The 18,516-nt window shown below is 40.7% G+C and overlaps 1 protein-coding gene across 1 annotated transcript; it reads right to left on the bottom strand.

Moving 5' to 3' along the window:
* Window positions 1-2,391: 2,391 nt before the first annotated feature.
* On the bottom strand, window positions 2,392-17,885 carry LOC123626343 (40S ribosomal protein S21-like). Its single transcript, XM_045535243.1, has 2 exons — window positions 17,778-17,885; window positions 2,392-2,625 (listed from the first exon to the last, which is right to left on the bottom strand). The coding sequence occupies exons 1-2, from the start codon at window positions 17,883-17,885 to the stop codon at window positions 2,392-2,394; spliced, it is 342 nt and encodes a 113-aa protein (XP_045391199.1).
* Window positions 17,886-18,516: the final 631 nt, after the last annotated feature.

Genomic DNA, 18,516 nt, shown 5'->3' with positions numbered 1-18,516 from the left:
CACGTGGCTCTTTTTGATGCCCCATTAGGATTTCTTTAATTTTTGTAAATCTAGCTGCTTATTCATTTAGATGATATCAGAAAGAAGACATCCTCAGCTCAGTGAAAATCCTTATCCGGGAAAGCAATCTGGGCCGTGGTCACAGTTCCTGCCCCTGTGAGGGAACCCACAGCACCCACTTAGTGCATAGCAAAGGGGAAAGAGCAGGCTAAAAAGCTTCTGAAATCCCTCTGTCACCATTTCCTTCTTTCATTTATAAATAAAGCTATAGAGATGAGCCATTAAATGACAACTGCAAGAGAGAATTAAAAAAAAAGACTATCTGTTAGAACACATGGTCGAGTCAAGGGCAAGGTATAGGGTAAGCTCTTCATGATGCTGATTTAACTGGCCTCTGCCTACGGGCCCCTGTCGAAGCCAACAAGTCTGAGAAGCAGACACTGTAATCCGGGCAGCAGAACGGGAGAAATGCTCCAGCGTGTCCATGAGTTTTGGATGCTGGTGTCGGAAATGGAGCTACTAACATTGAAGGGGAAAAGGGCAGAACACAGAGGTGGACAAAGATAGGGCCAAAGCCAACGTGAGAAGAAACAAATGCTTTTTGGATCCATATTTATTTAAGGGCTTTATTTTTTTGGTCAATTGCAGTTACAGGAAGAATATGCCAACCTTGATGAAGAACTGAATGCACAACTGGGTCTTTGGGTTTTTCCACGGTTAATTATTTCTGTCAGGGAAAAGGCCAGCTGTAAATTACTAATCAGTTCAATAATTCCAATAATATCACTCAGAAGTTTGGTTAATCTTTCTCATACTGTTTTTTATAACTTTATTGAGATATGCTTCTCATATCATAGAATCCACTTATTTAAGGGGTATGGACGTTAGCAGTCAGCATATTTAGTGGATTCACAGAGTAGGTTTAGGACATCTCGAGAAGCCAAAAAGAAACCCCCGTGAATCGCAGTCACTCCCCATCTTCCATTTCTCATAGCACCCGCCCTTAGCAACAGCAGATCCACTTTCTGTTGCTGTGGATTCGCCTATTCTGGACGTTTCACATAAATTGAATCACACAACATGTGGCTTTTGTAACTGGTTTCTACCACTTAGCATCGCGTTTTCATGGGTTTTCCATGGCATGGCCTGTGTCAGTACTTCATTCTTGTTTATTTCTGAATAATATTCCATTGTAGATATACCACGTTTTGTTTATCCATTCCTCAGTTGACAGACATTTAGGTTGTCTCTACTTTTTGGCTATTAGGAATAATTCTGTTTGTAAACATTTGTGTATAAGTTTTACGCGGACATAAATTTTTATTTATCTTGGGTGCATGACTAGGAGTAGAATTTCTGGGTCATATGATTACTGTATGTTTAACATCTTGAGAAACTCCAAACAATTTTCCAAAGTCACTGCATCAGCATATCTTTCTACTGGCATTGATTTTGCCACATCCTTGCAACACACGATATGTTCTTTAGTTTTATTCATCCTAGTAAGTGTGAAGTGGTATCTCATTGTAGGTTCAATTTGCATTTCCATGGAGAATAATGATGTGGAGCATCTTTTCATGTGTTTAATGGACACTTTGGGGAATTATCTATTCAAATCCTTCATACATTTTTAAACTGGTTTATTTGCCTTTTTATTGTTGAGCTTTAAGAATTATTTATATATTCTGGATACAAGTACCTTATTAGATATATGGTTTACAAATACTTTGCATATTTTTCCTTTCTTGATGGTATCCTTTTATACACAAAAGTTTTTAATTTTATGAAGTAAAATTTATCTACCTTTTCTTTTGTCACTTGTTCTTCTGGCATCATATTTAATAAACCATTTGCTAATCTAAAGTCACAAAATTTATTCTGTATTTTCTTCTAGGAGTTTTATACTTTTAGCTCTTGAGTTTAGGTCTATGATTCATTTTGAGTTAATTTTGTGTGTGGTGTGAGGTAGAAGTTCAACTTTATTCTTTTGCATATGGATATACAGTTGTCCCAGAATATTTGTTGAGGAAAATATTCTTTCTCCATTGAATTGTTTTGGCATCTTTGTCAAAAATCAATTGACCATAAATAGAAGAGTTTATTTCTGGACTCTCAATTTTATTCTGTTGATTTGTATGTCGATTTTTGTGCCTGTGTTACACTTGCTTGATGGTTGTAGTTTTGCAATAGGTTTTGAAATGAGGAAGTGTGACTTCTGCAACTGTGATCTTCTTTTTCAAGATAGTTTGGCAATTCTGGATACTTTGCATTTTCATATGAATTTAGAATCAATGTGTCAATTTCTGTAAAAAAAAAAAAAGGTGGGAGTTTTGGGGGAAGGTTTTCACTATTTATTTATGACAAATATTTCACATCCATGACTCTCTCCAGTCAAAAGTTTTTTGAGATGATGCTGTTGGCCTTGGCCAAGGGGAGAATGGAGTCATGTGACTCACCCATCCTGCGGATGGCCCCGCAGATAGCACAGGCTTTAAACTGGCTGTGAACTCTGCCCATGACCTTTCCACCCTTTGCTGCATTCATCTGGATGGGCGTGTGGTCCTTGGCACAGAGGATGCGGTTGCTGGCAGAGCATTTCTGCAGTAGGTATAGGGCCACAAATTTCTAGGTGCTGTTCTGAGCGTTGAGGTTGCACCTGCTGCCAGGACAGTGAGCATGAGCAGAGAAACATAAATGAGATTTTGACAGAATTTGGATTGCATTGAATTTGTGGATCATTGTGTTAGTCTGGGTTCTCCAAAGAAACAGAATCAATAAGAGAGATATGTGTGTGTGTGTGTGTTTGTGTATATATGTGTGTGTGTATGTGTGCATGTATACATATATTTATGATAAGAAATCAGCTCATATAATTATGGAGCCTGAGAAATTCAAGATCTGCAATTAGCAATCTGGAGACCTAGGAGAGCTGACGGTGTAACTGAAAACAATCTAGTTAGGATTAGTACTAACTTAATTTTAACACTATACAAAGCTTTGCTCCAATATGTCTCCATTCCTTTCCTCCTCCTTTGTACAATTATCATTACATAAATTATATCCTTAAATATTATATGCATCTAAAGACAGTTTTATAATTAATGCTTCATGCAGTTGTCTTTTAAAGTAGGATAAGAAAAGTGTTACAAATACAAATATGTTTATACTGTCTTTTTACAATGCCTATACAGTTAATTTTATTGGGGATGTTATATTTTTTGTGTGGGTTTGAGTTAACATCTAGTGTCCTTTCCTTTCAGCCTGAAGGACTCCCTTCACTATTTCTTGTAGTGCAGATCTGCTAGTAATAAGTTCTCAGTTTTTATTTTTCTGGAAATGTCTTCATTTCCCACTCAATTTTGAAGGGAGTTTAGCTGGATATAGAAACCTTGGTTGACAACTGCTTTTCTTTCAAAATTTTGACGTTGTCATTCCACTGTCTTCTAGTCTCCCTGGTTTCCAATGAGAAGTCCATCATTAAGCTTACTGACGATCCTTCAACACAAGTCATTTTTCTCTTGCTAATTTCAAGATGTTCTCTTTTTCTTTGATTTTCATCAATTTTATTGCGATATGTCTAGGTATGGGTCTTTCTGAGTTTATTCTACTTGAAGTTTGTTGAGCTTCTGTGATATTGTGAAATATATATTTGGTCTTCATCCTCCTTTCCTGACATATAACTCCTAAAACCCTTAGACTTTCCAGAGTGCTAATGTTGACTGACAGCTTTAGGTTGGGGCCTAGTCACTGGAAACACAAACGCATGATTCCAGGTTGGGACTTTCAGCCCCACTAGGGAACCTCCAGGGAGGGAAAGGGGTTGAAGTTTAAGTTGATCAACCAATGGCCAATGGTTTAATCAAATATGCCTACATTATGAAGTCTCCATAAAAATCAAGAGTTCCGGGTTCAAAGAGCCTCCAGAGAGTTTAACAGGTGGAGGCAGACAGGAAGGGGAACAAACACTCATCCACCTGCCAGGAGGGCAATGTACCCAACTCCATGGCAACAGAAGCTCCTGTGCTCAGGGCCCTTGTAGACCTCACCCTGTTCTCCCTTCATCTGGCCATTTATTTGTATCCTTTAAAATATCCTTTGTAATACACTGATAAATGTAAGTAAATGTTTCCCTGAGTTCTGGGAGCTGCTCTAGCAAATCAATCAAACCCAGAGAGGGAGCCATGGGAAGCCCAATGGGAAGCCAGTTGGTCAGAAGTTGTGGAGACCCAGACTTGTGACTGGTGGGGGCAAGGGATCCATCTTGGGCACTGAGCCCTCAACCTTGGGGACCTGATGCTGTCTCAGGGTAGAAAGTGCCAGAAATTAATTAGAAGACACCCGGCTGGTGTCTGCTGTTTGGTGTATGGGGAAAACCCACACATGTGGTCACAGAATTCTTCTGTGTTGATTGTTGCAGCGTGAGCAAGGGAAAAACGTGGTTTGGGTGTTTTCCCCAAACAACTTCTTAAATGTGAAGATTCATACTATTTCATCAAATTTGAGAATATTTTAGTCATCATTTCTTAAATATTCTTCTGTTCCTTTACATTTTTATTATTTTTCTAGGGTTCTCATGATGCATATGTTGTTACATGTGATAGTTTCTGGTGAGTCCCTGAGGCCTGATTCATGTTCTGGTATTCTCTCTTCTTCCATTGTTTTCTCTTCTTCACAGACTGGATAATACCTAGTTATCTGCTTTCAAGTTCACCAATCCTCTCTTCTGCCAGCTCAAATCTGTTATCAAGTCCTTCTAATAAATACTTCATTGTGGTTATTGTACTTTTCAATTGCAGATCTTTTAAAAGATAATTTGTCTCTATGCTGATATTCTCTGTTTGGTCAGGGATCATTGGCATGCCTTCCTTTAGTTCTTTGTACAGTCATAATTGCTGCTTTAAAGTCTTTGTCTACTAAAACTACAATCTGGACATTTTCAGGGACACTTCATGTTAGCTCCCTTTTTTCCTAGATATGTGCCACATTTTTCTATTTATCATAATTTTTGTTGTTGTTGAAAACTGGACATTTTAGATATATTGTTGCAATACTGGTATCAGATTCCTCTGTTCTCCAAGGTTTATTGTGGCCAATTTCTAGTTGCTGCTGTTATTTTTCTTATTGCTGCTTATTTGCTTAGTGACTTCCTCAGACTAATTCTGTAGATTTTGTATTCTCAGCAGAGCATGGCTTTTGAGTTGAATTCTTTGTTATGTTTTATCTTAAGTTCTTGTTTTTATTTTTAAGGATGGCTTCCTAGTAGTCAATATGTGGTCAGCCAATGATTGGTCAGATTTTCTTAAATGCTTTGCCTTTCTATCTCTATTTTTTTTGCAAAAGGAATCTGAATGAGAAGGCAAGCCTTCAAACTACAGGCAGTTTACAAACCAGCCTTGGCTTTCAGTTCCTGCTCCTATGTGGCTTCAAAGTTAGCCAGCGGGGAGTGGCTGGTGCCTTCTCTTCTCCCAGGTTTTTTTCTGAGCTCTCCCACTGCTTTTTAGACCCACAGAAATATGCGGGAGCTTTTCAAAGTGCTCTATGGGTGTCTAGTTCTCCTGGGTTTCCTTTTAAATTCCCAGCCAGACTCTTGTTTGCCTCAACCAAAATCATAGCCTTGCACGCAGGCAGCTGAAATGTTGCTGGGAATTGCTATTGTGTTGATAATGCCCTGGGGGAAGCTTCCTCCTCCTTCTGCCTCCACTGAGCTGAGCTCTGAGTCAAATCACATAGCCACAATGCTCTGAGAAGAAAAATTTCCCAGGAAGCTGCAAATTTGGACACAATATTTACTGTGCTCTGAAGATGGTGCTTTTAAAGAAGATCTAGAGGTGGTCACCTCTCTCTCTTGCTGCAGTGCTGCTGGCCTGTCGCCCACGCCATGCTCAGGGCAGGGAAGGGAGTGTGCAGGGCTCCAGGAGAAAACTTCACACACCTCCTCCCCCCATAACGAAGTGTCATACATTCTTTAGGATGGATGATTTTCAGGCTGCTATGTGGCTTTGGTCAATGGACAAGAATTTTAAGCCAGATGACTTTAGATTTTTTGCCTGTGTAGTCATGTATTGTTGAACCGCAGGGATATGCTCTGAGAAATGTGTCATTAGGCAATTTTGTCATGACGTGAGCATCCTAAAGTGTACTTGGACAAATGCAGATGGCGTGGCCCACTACCCACCTAGGCCGTGTGGTGCGGCCTGTCACGCCCAGGCTACAAACCCGTGCAGCACGTTTCTGTGCTGAATGCTGGAGGCGACTGCGACACAGTGCTAAGTGTTTGTGTATCTAAAAGTATCTAAACACAGAAAAGGTACAATAAAAACACAGTATTATAATCGTATAGAACCACCATGTTATGTGATTCATTGTTGTCACAATGTGCTTATGCAGTGCATGCCTAGTTGTGTTGTGTTAGAGGGACAGCAGGGTCGCCAATGTTCTCACTGCCGTTCCAGAAGTGGATTCCTTCTATTCAATTTATCAATTTGCTCTGGCATCTCATCTATGTTATGTTTAAAAGTTTTAGCAGATTTGTACAAGGTATACCACGCACATTTACAGCTAGTTGCTGGACTAGAATCTCAGGGAATGAGACAAGGTCAGAAGGCTGTGACGTCTCTAGTGATGAGTGTCTAAAACCTTTAACCTCTAAATCTGAGATAGTCCCCCTTATAAAGAATCGCTCAGTGACAAGATATAGGCAGAAGGAGAGTCAAAGGTGAGTTTCATAAACACTTTGGTGCTGGATTGGATCACCTATCAACTTTCCACCCACATGGTTCCACTTAATTATTGCTGTGTAACCAACTGCCCCCGAGCATGGTGGCATAAAATAACAGCCATTTTATTAATGTCACAATTTTGTGGGTCAGAAATTCGGGCAGGGCTCCATGGGGCTATTCTTCTTCACCATATGGGGTAACCGACTCAGTGTTATTTTGCTGGTGGCTGGGCCGGTATCCATCTGGTCTCGTTGATGATGTCATTATGCTAGTCCATTATTCACATGCCTGGTGCCTTTTTAGGGTGGATATAATGAGAGGCTCTTCTGAATCTCTCTGTCTTCCTATGCCCGAAGTGCCAGGCTTTCTCCATGTGGGCTCCGCTGCAGGGTCATTAGATCTCTTACTTCACGGCTCAGAGCTTCCCCAGAGCGCAAGGCAGAAACTGCTAAGCTGATTAAAAGTTAGCTCCAGAATTGATATAGCATCACTTCCACTGACTGTATTGGTGGAAGCGCCACAGGCTAGCCCAGGATAAAGGGGAGGTGAAATAGACACCACCTCTAGAAGGGAAGAATGTCAAAGATTTGATGACATCTTTAATCTGCCACAGAGCCCGTCTCTAGTTTGAAAAATGAGGTACAAAGAACTTAGCAACTCTCTGGGCTGGAGACTGAGCCCGTCCCTGTGAATCTCTCATCATAAAGGGACCCTGAGGCATCCTTAGTAAACCTGAGAATTTGGTTTCTCCCATCAGACACTTTTCTGATTCTCTGAGCATGACAATGGCACCACCTTTTGAGAATTATTAATACTAAAGCATCAGCAACAGTGGGATGAAGCCTGCACTTTTCAAAGGTATAAGAGGAAATAACCACCTGCATTTGGAGACATTTCCAAATATGATGTTTTTCTAACTCCCTTTTGAGAATCAGGTTCCGTTATTGCTGACTCATAGCGTTTTGGTGAATGCTATTTCTTCTTTCCTGCCAGACGACCTCAGAGCAAAATCTTCCTAAATCGTGTCCTAGGATAACAAAGGCTTTAGGAAGAAGGTGGCTTCACTTTCTTAGTACTACTTTTCTGAATTTTCTTCATGTTCTGTGCTTTTGCTCACACACCTGTCCGATCCTGCCCCAGAGGCACTGCATCTTGACTGACTAACAGTTTTGTTCATTATAGAACTCTCAGCTCTTTTTTTTCCCTCTGATCCTGGGGAATCTTACCATGAATATATTCATATATTCCTAATCTTCAAATTCTAAAAAGTTCTAATATTTTCAACTGAGCAATTTCAGTGGGGTATGGACTTTGAAACAAAAATAGAAGCTTATTTATTGATTGTCTTTTAAAGAGAGCAGATCTTCACTTGACAGCCTTAACTTTTTGATTCCTAACAAAAATAAAAGACTGTTTACAACTCCCTTCTTGGACAGTAGACCTAATTTCCCAAAGGGTAGGTTTACGTGTGGTGAGACGGAGGTAGGTCTCTTAAACAAAGCAAGTCAATTAATTCCCCACTGATCACTGAATTCTTGTGGTTTAACATTGACTAACATTCACAAGGGGATGATGCTGTTAGCAATTGTACTAGACCAGAAAGAAAAATATCACAAATGCAATATGAAATAGGAGATTCTACCTAGTACTGAACTTCTACTATATCAAAGGCATGGCACTCCTTACTGAAGAAACAATGAAAAACAAAATAAACACGGCTCCTGAATCATGGAGTTGACATCATAGTGAGAAGGGGGAAAATGAGATAATTAAAAGAATGTGCATATTATTACAAAACATTTCAAAGTAAAGGAAATTGAATCTGTAAGAACGCATAAAGAGTACTCAATCTAGGCTGTACTCAGAAAGGTTTTGAAATGCTTTGGGGGCCTTTTTCCCTTTGTCTTGACTATTAGTGACAATTAGCACTGGGCTTCTTTTATCCGTGCTAATCTCTCCAGCAGGTGGTAGCTCCACAGTCTTTGGATTCTCTCCCTAGAAACGTTCTTTCCTTCTCTTCCATGTGGCCAGGCTGAGAATTTTCCAAATTTTTATGCTCTGCTTCCCTTGTAATTATAAGTTCCAACTTTAGACTATTTCTTTACTCCCATATCTGATTACAAGCCATTAAAAGCAGCCACACCACTTCTTGAACACTTTGCTGCTTAGAAATTACTTCCAGCAGATCCCCAGGTCGTCACTCTGAAATCCAGGCTTCCACAGAGCCCCAGGGCAGGGACACGATGCAGCCAAGTGTTTTTGCTACATCATTACATTTGCTCCTGTTCCCAAGAAGTTCCTCATTACCGCTCCTGAAAGCTCAGTGCTTGTCTTCAAGGCCACCTCAGAAGATGGAGGACAAGTGGTTTGGGGAAAAGGAAAGGGAAGTTTATTAATTTGCTGGCAAACGAGGAAAATGGCAGACTCCTGTCTTAAAGTACCAATATTCCTAATCATGAGCACAAATACAGAGCTTTTAAGGGTGGATTCTCAGCTTTAGGCTATATTTTGATCTGTCCCATCTCCAGTGAAGACAGTCCTGTGACCTCCACCCGCTCAGGCCTCCATCCATCTGGAAAGTTCTGCTGAGCCATCTCCTGTAGCACAAAGAACAAAGGACACACCTCAGAAGGTTTTAAAGAGACAGAAAATATTTTCTTTGCTGTTTATTTTCAGGCCATTCCCTACGTTATGTTATGATCTGAGGCCTCATCTCATATCTTTACTATCCAGATTTCTATCAATATCTTGGTCACAAACACTTAACCTATCCCTAGGAGGTTACAAACTATACTTTCCCTCATCTTTTTGTTTTCTTCTGAGCCCACCAAACTCTTCCAATCTCTGCCCATTACCCAGTTCTGAAGCTGCTTCCACATTTTCGGGTATTTTAATAGCAACACCCAACTCCTTGGTACCAATTTTCTGTTTTAGTCCATTTGTGTTTCCATAAAGGAATACCTGCAGCTGGGTAACTTATAAAGAACAGTAGTTTATTTGGCTCATGGTTCTGCAGGTGGTACAAAAGGCAGGACACCAGTATCTGCTTAGCTTATGGTGAGTGTCTCACGCTGCGTCACTACTCATGGAGGAAGGGGAAGGGGAGATGGTGAGTGCAGAGATCACCTGGTGAGACGGGGACAGAAGGGCGGTGGCAGTTGGTTTGGGAGTGGGGAGGAGGGGATGGATATATACATACATAATGAGTGTGATGCACACCATCTGGGGGATGGACACGCTTGAAGCTCTGACTTGGGGGCGGGGGGCAAAGGCAATATATGTAACTTAAACATTTATACCTCCATAATATGCTGAAATAAAAAAATAAAAATAACCAGCTCTCTCAGGAACTAATAGAGCAAGAAAAACTCGCTCATTATCACAGAGATGGCACCAAGCCCCGTGACTCACACACCTCCCATTAGGCCCCACCTCCCACATGGGGATCACATTTGAACATCAGATTTTGAGGGGTCAAATATTGAAGCCACAGCATCCACTGCCAGTTTATTTCCACAGACTCAAACCTTCAGGGGGAGGGAAAATTCCCATCACCCCATATGACCATGGACATGAAATCTGAAGAGTGAGTGGGGGGTGATCAAAGGAAGAAATTGAAGAGCATTCCAGGCAGGCAATAAAATGTACTGAGGATCCAGAAGAAAAAATGTCACATTTGAGACACTGAAAACAGACCCACATATAGTAGGGACACAGAGAAGGGGGAGTGCAGTAAGATCAGTTTGAGGAGCAAGGTGCACAGCAAATCACGTGCAGCCTGTAGGCTGCATTAAGTACCTTCATGTCCGCCATATTGCAATGGGCATCCACTTAGCAATTTGTTCTTCAGAATGGTGCAACTGTAACTACAGCTGGAGGGAAAGTCATCCAGCTGACATGTGAGTGATAGGTTTGATTGGTACTAGATTGGCTCTGAGAAGACTCATTGTAGATTTTTTTTTTTTTACCCCAAAGATATGGATGAGTTAAAATCAATAGAAGCTGATGATTCGTTGGATATACGGAATGTGATAAGGAGACAGAGACGTTAGAAATTGCTCCCCAAAAGTTAATGGTGACCCAATTCATTTAAAATTAACCTGATGCTGGATTGGATACTGTAGCAGTATGGGCAAGAGAGAAAAGAGTGTTAAGTGCTAAAAAGAAAACAAGCTCAAAGTGTATCTTAGGCAGAGAAAAAACAGGACTGGGGTCATCATTTTTAGTGGGGCTGTTGCCAGGAGGTATGACATAATCACAGGAAGGCAAGCGAATTTAGACATTGCAAGATTGTTATTAAAATGCGGAGCTGAAATCTAAGCTAGGTAAGGATGGACGCGAAGGAAACAGAGGACTAAGGTTTAGCAAATTTGAAAAGAGCAGTAAACAGGATTTCCTGATGGTGTTGACAGTAGAGAACAGCTTCACATGCAAGTTAGATGGAGGGAAGGTTTTAATCAGGGAGAGCAAATTTTCAATCAGTGATTGTGAAGCATGTGTTTGTCCATTTTCTTTTTTGACCCAAGGGAGTTATGAACACTGAGAAAGGGCCAGGAGTGTGGGGATTTGGGGTCTGGGGTTTACGGGAGCTGGTTTCTTTCATACATGGTGAGACAGGGCAGGGACTATTCTGAGTCCCTGCTGGGCCCCCCAGGGATGGAAATAAAGGAAAATCTAGAGTCCCTCAGGGGAAGTCCCAGCACCCAGCTGGACTTAACAAGTGAGTGGAAATCACAGTGCTCCTCCAGGCAAGCAAGAGTCCCAGGTGCTTTTGTTCCCTGTGGCGACTTCACATATATTCTCAAGTTGTTTTTCAGAAACAGCCATCAGATAGAAAATGCAGACGGGGGAAACTGAGGAACTGATCTCTCATAGCCTGTCTTTGTTGTCAGTTTCTCCCCGAGGGGCCTGTGGCCAGTCACACCCATCTAAACATTCCTTTCCGGTGATTCAAAAGTCCCTGCATCTACCTATGACCCCTAGGCCCCTACTTTAGGATATCTCACCTTTTGGAGCCAAGCCAATGTATAACCTCCATGTACTGATTTCAAATTTTGTCTGCTTGAAATGTATGCCTCCCTTTAAAACCCTGGCTCGTAAGCAACCAGGGAGTCCGGGTCTGTACTCCTCCCTTGGTGCCCTGCGATGAAGCCTTTTCCTCAGCTCCAGTGTCTGGCCTCGCTGCGCCAGGCCAGCAGACCCGTCTGGTTGGTAGCAACAGTTATCCTAATAAAGGAAGTGACTGAGAAGACGCCCCCATGAGGCATCTCTGCCCTTACGTATAAACATCAAAATCATAGGGACCATTTCCAAACTACACATACCTCACACACCGAACTGTGCCCTGACCACGCTCCAGGTATAACCGACTTGCTTCCAGAGCCTTCTTTTCCAGATGCTCCACTGAGAATCATTGCACTAATTGAATCATTGTTTCTGAGTGTTGTCTGCATTATCCCACAGTAATGCTAAGGAGGGAAGAAAAGGTTGAGAACCCTGCGCTACACCCAACTGCCAAAGAGAAAAGAGGCTCAAAAACATACATTTCTGGAGACACCTGGTTTTGCACCTTGGTGTTGTCCACACCTAGTATAGTGCCGGGCATATGCAGGAGACCAGAATACGCCACCCCCCAAATATGCCTGTTTAGCACAGGGATTGTTTTAAACTGACTATTTTGAGAAACAGCAGGTATAGAAGAAACTCTGAAAACAGAGCAGAAGTTCCCTTTGTAAAGGTGATTTTCATCTTTAAAGGAAATCTCCACTTGTGAGGGTGTCTCCGAGCTGCACGAGGAAGGGAAGAATGACTGAAATCCCAAGCGAACTGCATCAGTGGGGAAGGCACTGAAACCCCACAACACACCTCACTGCGATTTACCTGCCTTTCCCTGTCCCCTGCCCGTAACTCGTCTCCCACCTACCCTCCTGTTTTTGTTTCAACTGAAGGTCCTATTTAAACCTGAATTCCAAGACATCTTTTTGAGATTTACTCATTTCTCTGGGTATATCCCATGTATATATGAGGTATCACGTTAATAAATGTCTGTACGTTTTTCTCATATTAATGTCCTTCGTTACAAGGAGTCTCAGTTTAGAACTCAGAAAGAGTAGAAGAAAAATTATATCGCTCCTCTACACATATAATAAATGCTCAATGCACATTTCTTGAATGACATTCCAGATTATATTGACAACAGAGTTGGCAATGCAGATTTTTCCCCCAGCCTGCCACCACCCTTCGTTTCTCCATTTTTAGCATTTTTAAAAAATTGAACTGAAAAAAAAACATAATTCTTAGTACTTCCAGCAACACTTCTCCACTGCTCTTCCTCACCTGGGCATTCCTCTCTTCTCTAGTAACTCTGGGTCAATTCCCAGCCTCTGGATGTCCCCATGGCCAGTTTAAAAAGTGACTTCCAAAGCTCAGCCTCACCCTCCAGATTACGCCTTTCTCCCCTTTCTTGCTTCCAGAAAAACTCTGATTCCCTCAAGCACTTGATATTTCCCAGTTGTAGTGAAGCTCTGGTGACCCTAAATTATATTGGGTTGGAATTGCCTGATAACATGTATTAAAATCTCTTGGAGATATTTTTATTTAAAATAGGAAATGTGGAAAGAAAGAAAGAAAGAAAGAGAAAGAAAGAAGAAAGAAAGAAAGAAAGGAATGAAGGAAATGAAATAATGGTATGAGAGTCTAAAGTCTTATAGAGCCAGTAGAAATGAAATATTTTGAAGATTTAAGAAGTATAACCTGAAGATTAGACCCCAGAATTAGATCAACATTGGCAACCAGTAAAAGTGAAATAACTGGATCCAACCAAGGTGAAACAACATGCCAAGATCCTTCAGAGACAAAGCTGCATCTCAGTCTCCCCAGCTTTCCCTGTCTTACTATGTTATCAGATGGGAAGTTTTCTCAATGAACTAGTCATGCCTTATGCATTCTACCACCACCCTTATTACACTCCTCAGGACATGGTAGTTAATAAATAAATGTTTCACTGGAAAAAACAATGAAGGTTCTCACTCCCAGAAGGGGTCCTGATGTGAGTAATTTCTGATGTAGGAAATTGTGCCAGATATTGAGATTGTGAACAATGGTTTACTTACCTCAAACTTTGCAAGAAAGTTTCAGCTTCAGACAAAAGGTTTCAGTTTGTATCAATGAAATTGACAGAGCTTAGGTCAACTCTATGAGGAAGGTGTCATTTTTTTCTGCATTTAATGGTTAGGGGAAGTGGGAGGCAACAGAGAGTAAATAAGTGACTTGCCCCTTGTACATAGTAAATATTTAGAGCAAGGGTTAGAATTGTAACTGGGGGAATGGCCTGAAAAAGGGCAAAAATGCTTTGTCTTTCTCACCATCCCCCTACTCCTTTAGGGAATTAAAGCCTGCATCCCGGCCCTAGGCCAGTGGTTGGGAGGGCAGGGGAGTGTCCTTTGTTCTGTGCACCACAGGAGATGGCTCAAGGGAATTGTCGGGGGGGAAGTCACCAGGTGGGATGAATCAGAGCTGGAACCATCAACTATAATTAAACAGCAATAGCCTGAAGCTGAAAGCCGCCCCTTTAAAAGCTTTGTACTTCTGCTCAGAGGCAGGACGTTGGTATTTTGAGATGGAAGTCTGCCAACCTCCTCATTTGCTGGAAAATTAATAAACTTCTCTTTCCTTCTCCTCATATTACTTGTCCTCATTCTTCTGATGTGGCCTTGGGGACAAGTGCCAAGCTTTTGGTCACAGAATCTTGAGATTTTTGTCTTCTGTAAAGGTTATGTGCCTAATCAGCTCATGACAATGCCTCACAAACAAACATGTTCTGTGGACCTTGGCCCATTTGTGGCTAAGTATATCTCTTTAAATACCTTGTTTTATGTAACAAATGGTTTTTTTGGAAACAGAGCTTTAGCCCAATTCCTCAGTTAACGGTAGGAATGGGAATAACCATGGTAGAAATTACCAACTGAAACAAAACAGAGTGCTGAGTTGAATCAGGATTTCATCATCATCATCAACATTTAAATGTCGTAAGATTTTGTTGAAGCTTTACATACATTATCTCATTTAAACCGTGCAACAGTCCTCTGAAGTAAGTATGTTTATAATATCCCTGTTCTGCCAACATTGCTAGTAACTGGTAGATGCAAATTCAGACAGTTTGATACCAAAGTATGTGTTATTAATTAGTGAAGTAGACCGTTTCCCTGGAAAAACTGCCAGATAATTCCAATGGCTTTTGTTAAGCATATAAGTATACCAAATGTAGTGTCATAGGAGAGTTCTGACTTCTGTGCCATAATATTGCTTCCTGAGACACCTAAATAAAGACCTTTGTTGTTGTTTTTTTCCCCCCCGAGGGCAGTAATGCTTAGTTGTAGAAGCAATTAGGCTTATTATAAATTGATTATGTTCCACCAGTAAACGTTTTGTCAAAGTAGAATCCTCACGTCCTTGGGATGGGGGCAGGGATGAGATGCAAACGGTGCTGCTGTAAACACGTGTCGGTGCCCAACAGCATTCAGGGAATTAATGAGCCCTGGGAAGAAAAGTGGCACTAAAGTGAGGAGGATGGTGAGCAGGGGAGAGAACCCATGACCCCACGGTCAGAGCTCTGTGGCTGCGCACGTGCACCGTGATGGGTGATTGTGGGAGAAAGACAATCTTGAAAGTTTTCAAGCATCACATCTGTATCTGCCTTCTTCTCCCCGGGCCCAGCAGAAGCTCTTGGATGTTCTGTGCCCTCCACTAATGAATCACACAGACAAGGCAAATAATCTATCATATTTCATCGGCAGACAGTAAAGGATGATCTGCTGAGAGGCTGAATTTCCCAAGATCCTGTATAAAATCAATCTCATAGAAATGTTTCATTGATCATATTCAGTACCAGTTGAAAATTACAAGGTATTTCATGGGTAGAAGCTCTGCCTGTGACCGTACACACTGAGGGTCTTTCATTTGTTTCTTCCGAAGAGGCTCCAGAGTCTCATAACAGCAGCATCAGAAATTCTGCAGAAGCTCCAGAGTTTGAACTCAACTTTTGGCAGTATATGTAATTACTGATCAGGGGAAGAGGAACATACAGATATTAAGAAGAAAAATGATGATGAGGGCTTGGAAGAATTTTATGCAATGCTTATAATGGTTCCACCAGCTCTGTCTGCCAAAATTCTAATATCCAGGTAGAACTAAAGAATTTCTAGGGATCCTGTAGGTTTTATAAGCATTTCTTTAGATGACTTGACACTTGCATGAACTCTGTTTTGTTAAAATATCAGTCAAAGCTATTTATGATTCCTGCAGTACCGCAGTGAGAAAGGCACAGGGTCCTCACTGCTACATGCTCAAATCATCTGATTACGTATTTGTTCTCTTGCGGTAAGAAACTGAGGCAGAGACAGACTGGCTGTTCGCAAAATCCATTTATTCTATTAAATATTTCCTGCACAAATAGGAAAGCTTCATTTCTCAGCTTGTCCTGCAGTTTTGCATGAATCAATGCTAGATTTATTTTGTTTATTTTATAACTTTCTTTCATGTTGTTATTGTTGAAGTTCAACTCAAATTTTTATTCTTTTTTAAAATGTTATTTTTATAAAAACATACATGTATTTATGTATATATATGCTTATTATAAAAATTTAATCTGTGAACAAAAGTTAAGAAGAATGTAAAAAACATCCTCAAAAATAACTGTTGCCGACAATTGGGGGATATATTTCCAAACATCTCTCTATGGAGAGGGAGAAGGGCAGAGAGAGAAAGAGAGAGACCAAGAGTCTCCTTTGCACTTGCTACCTCTGACCCCTCTACCACACAATGTCACTGCAGCCTTCTCAGTTAGCTGCGAGGCTAGATCATTATTCTCAGGGTTTGGATCCCATTGATTTGGCAATGCTTTGAACTCTTTTACCTTTTGCTGTTGTTTTTATTTGCCTTCCTGTACATGTTCCACTCTTCCTTCTTTTTCCAATTTCCTATCACAGTAGAGCAGGATTTAATGTTCTTATACTATTAATATCTCTCCCATATCTCCACTCCCCGCTCCCAACATTTATATCATAATTTCCACTAAATCCCAGCTCAGTTTTTACCTTACAACAATGAAACTACTATGATACTATTGACTACTAACTCAGCTAATGCATTATAATCATGCTTTATTTCTTACATTACATTTCTGGGAGTGAATAGTTTTCTAATACTTTCCATACGTGTGTGTACAAAACATATTACAACGCATTTGCTCGAACACATCTGTAAAGTTCTCATGATGTTATTTCTGTGTGTTCCAGTGCATCAGAAACTCCAACCGGTTTTGTCCTTCTGTCACCTGCTGCCTCCCTTCCCTCCTCCCGGATACACACACACACACACACACACACACACACACACACACACACTTTATACATACACACACACCAGAATAACCTGCTGATCAAGCAAAGATGTTCACGAAACCTTTTCGTGTGAGAGAGAACAGCACCTTGACAGAGTTATTATAGTATCTCCGAGAGGAAACTTAGTGGAGGATATTTATGAGGCTTTGGCATTTGGGCTCAAATGATGTAAAGTTGAGAATTTGCTGGGATTAGGCAATGTTAGTGAAAAAACAGGTTAGAACAGGGAAACCATGCCCATTGAGTGGGTCCTGGTACGTATACTGCTGTGTGATAAATGAGTGGCTTGCATTTATTTATTTATTTTTTGGATTGAAGAGCTATTTGCCAAAATGAAAAATGATTTTCACAGACAAATTAGTTTTCAAAAATTCCCTAAAGTAAACAGTGGCATTATTTATTAGTTTCCTGCCTTGTTTTCCTGGGCAAAAAGAACCAAATTATTTTGACAGAGGGGGTATCAGGTCTTAGTCCTGATAATTAAGCTACACAGACAAAGGTTGCCTCAGTTTCCTCTCTTCCTCCCTCCTTCCTTTCTTCGTTTCTCTCCTTCTTCCCTTTCTTTTCTTCCTTCTCTACCTCCCTCCTAATAAAGGTTTCCATCCTAGAGTCCTCCTTTCTCTTTCTCCCGTCTGGGTTGATTGTTCTCTATGGTTACAGCATAGGAGATACTGGGAATTCTCCGTTTATACTTTTTGGTGTTGGATTCTCTGTTTTCGGGGTTTCCTTCTAAATCATTCTGGTGGAGTACATCCAATTTCCTCATCCTGAGGAAAAAATACATAGAAGTTTAATTTCTTGCTTTTTCTTTTCTTTTCTCCTTCCTTCCTTCCCTCTTTTCCTCCTTCCCTCCTTCCTTTCTTCCTTCCTTTCTCTCTTTATTTCTTTCCTTCTTTCTTTCTTTCCTTTTCCTTTCTCTCCCCCCCCCAACTTCTTCCTTCCTGAACTTAAATGCCTGAAAATGTTTTTATTCCATCTTGGTGTTTGATTGCTAGATTAGCTGGTATGTAACTCTAAAGCAAAACCATATCTTTGAGAATTTTCAAGACAATGTAGTATTGTCCTCTAGTTCCCAGAATTGCTTTCAAATGCATGGTGCTTTCTGGCTGATGGCTATAATCATGAGCCTACAATAGGCCTCTTTTAAGTCAGTAATCTGAGCAACTTTTAGACCCTAATCCTTCAATTCTTGGAAATATTCCTGAATTAATCCTTTTATAACATTTTCTTCCCAACTTCAAAATGATGGTTGACATCACAAATATTATGTTGTCTCTAATTCTCTTCTTTTTCCCTTTGTAGATTAATAATCTTTTTATTACTTTACTGAAATTTTAGAAGTCGTTCAAGGAAATGAATACAATAGGTTTTCAATTTGACATCTATAACCAGAAGTT

Source organism: Lemur catta, chromosome 22, assembly GCF_020740605.2.
Source record: "Lemur catta isolate mLemCat1 chromosome 22, mLemCat1.pri, whole genome shotgun sequence".
Lineage (NCBI taxonomy): Eukaryota > Metazoa > Chordata > Mammalia > Primates > Lemuridae > Lemur > Lemur catta.
Note: the sequence above shows the minus strand (reverse complement) of the source record. Positions and strands in the feature narration are given on the sequence as shown.

Coding starts and splice junctions, on each gene's coding strand:
- LOC123626343 (XM_045535243.1), bottom strand. CDS start 17,885: ATGAGGAAATTGGATGTACTCCACCAGAATGATTTAGAAGGAAACCCC. Junction 2,626..17,777: donor TTCCCAGTATCTCCTATGCT/GTAACCATAGAG, acceptor AACAGCACCTAG/AAATTTGTGGCCCTATACCT.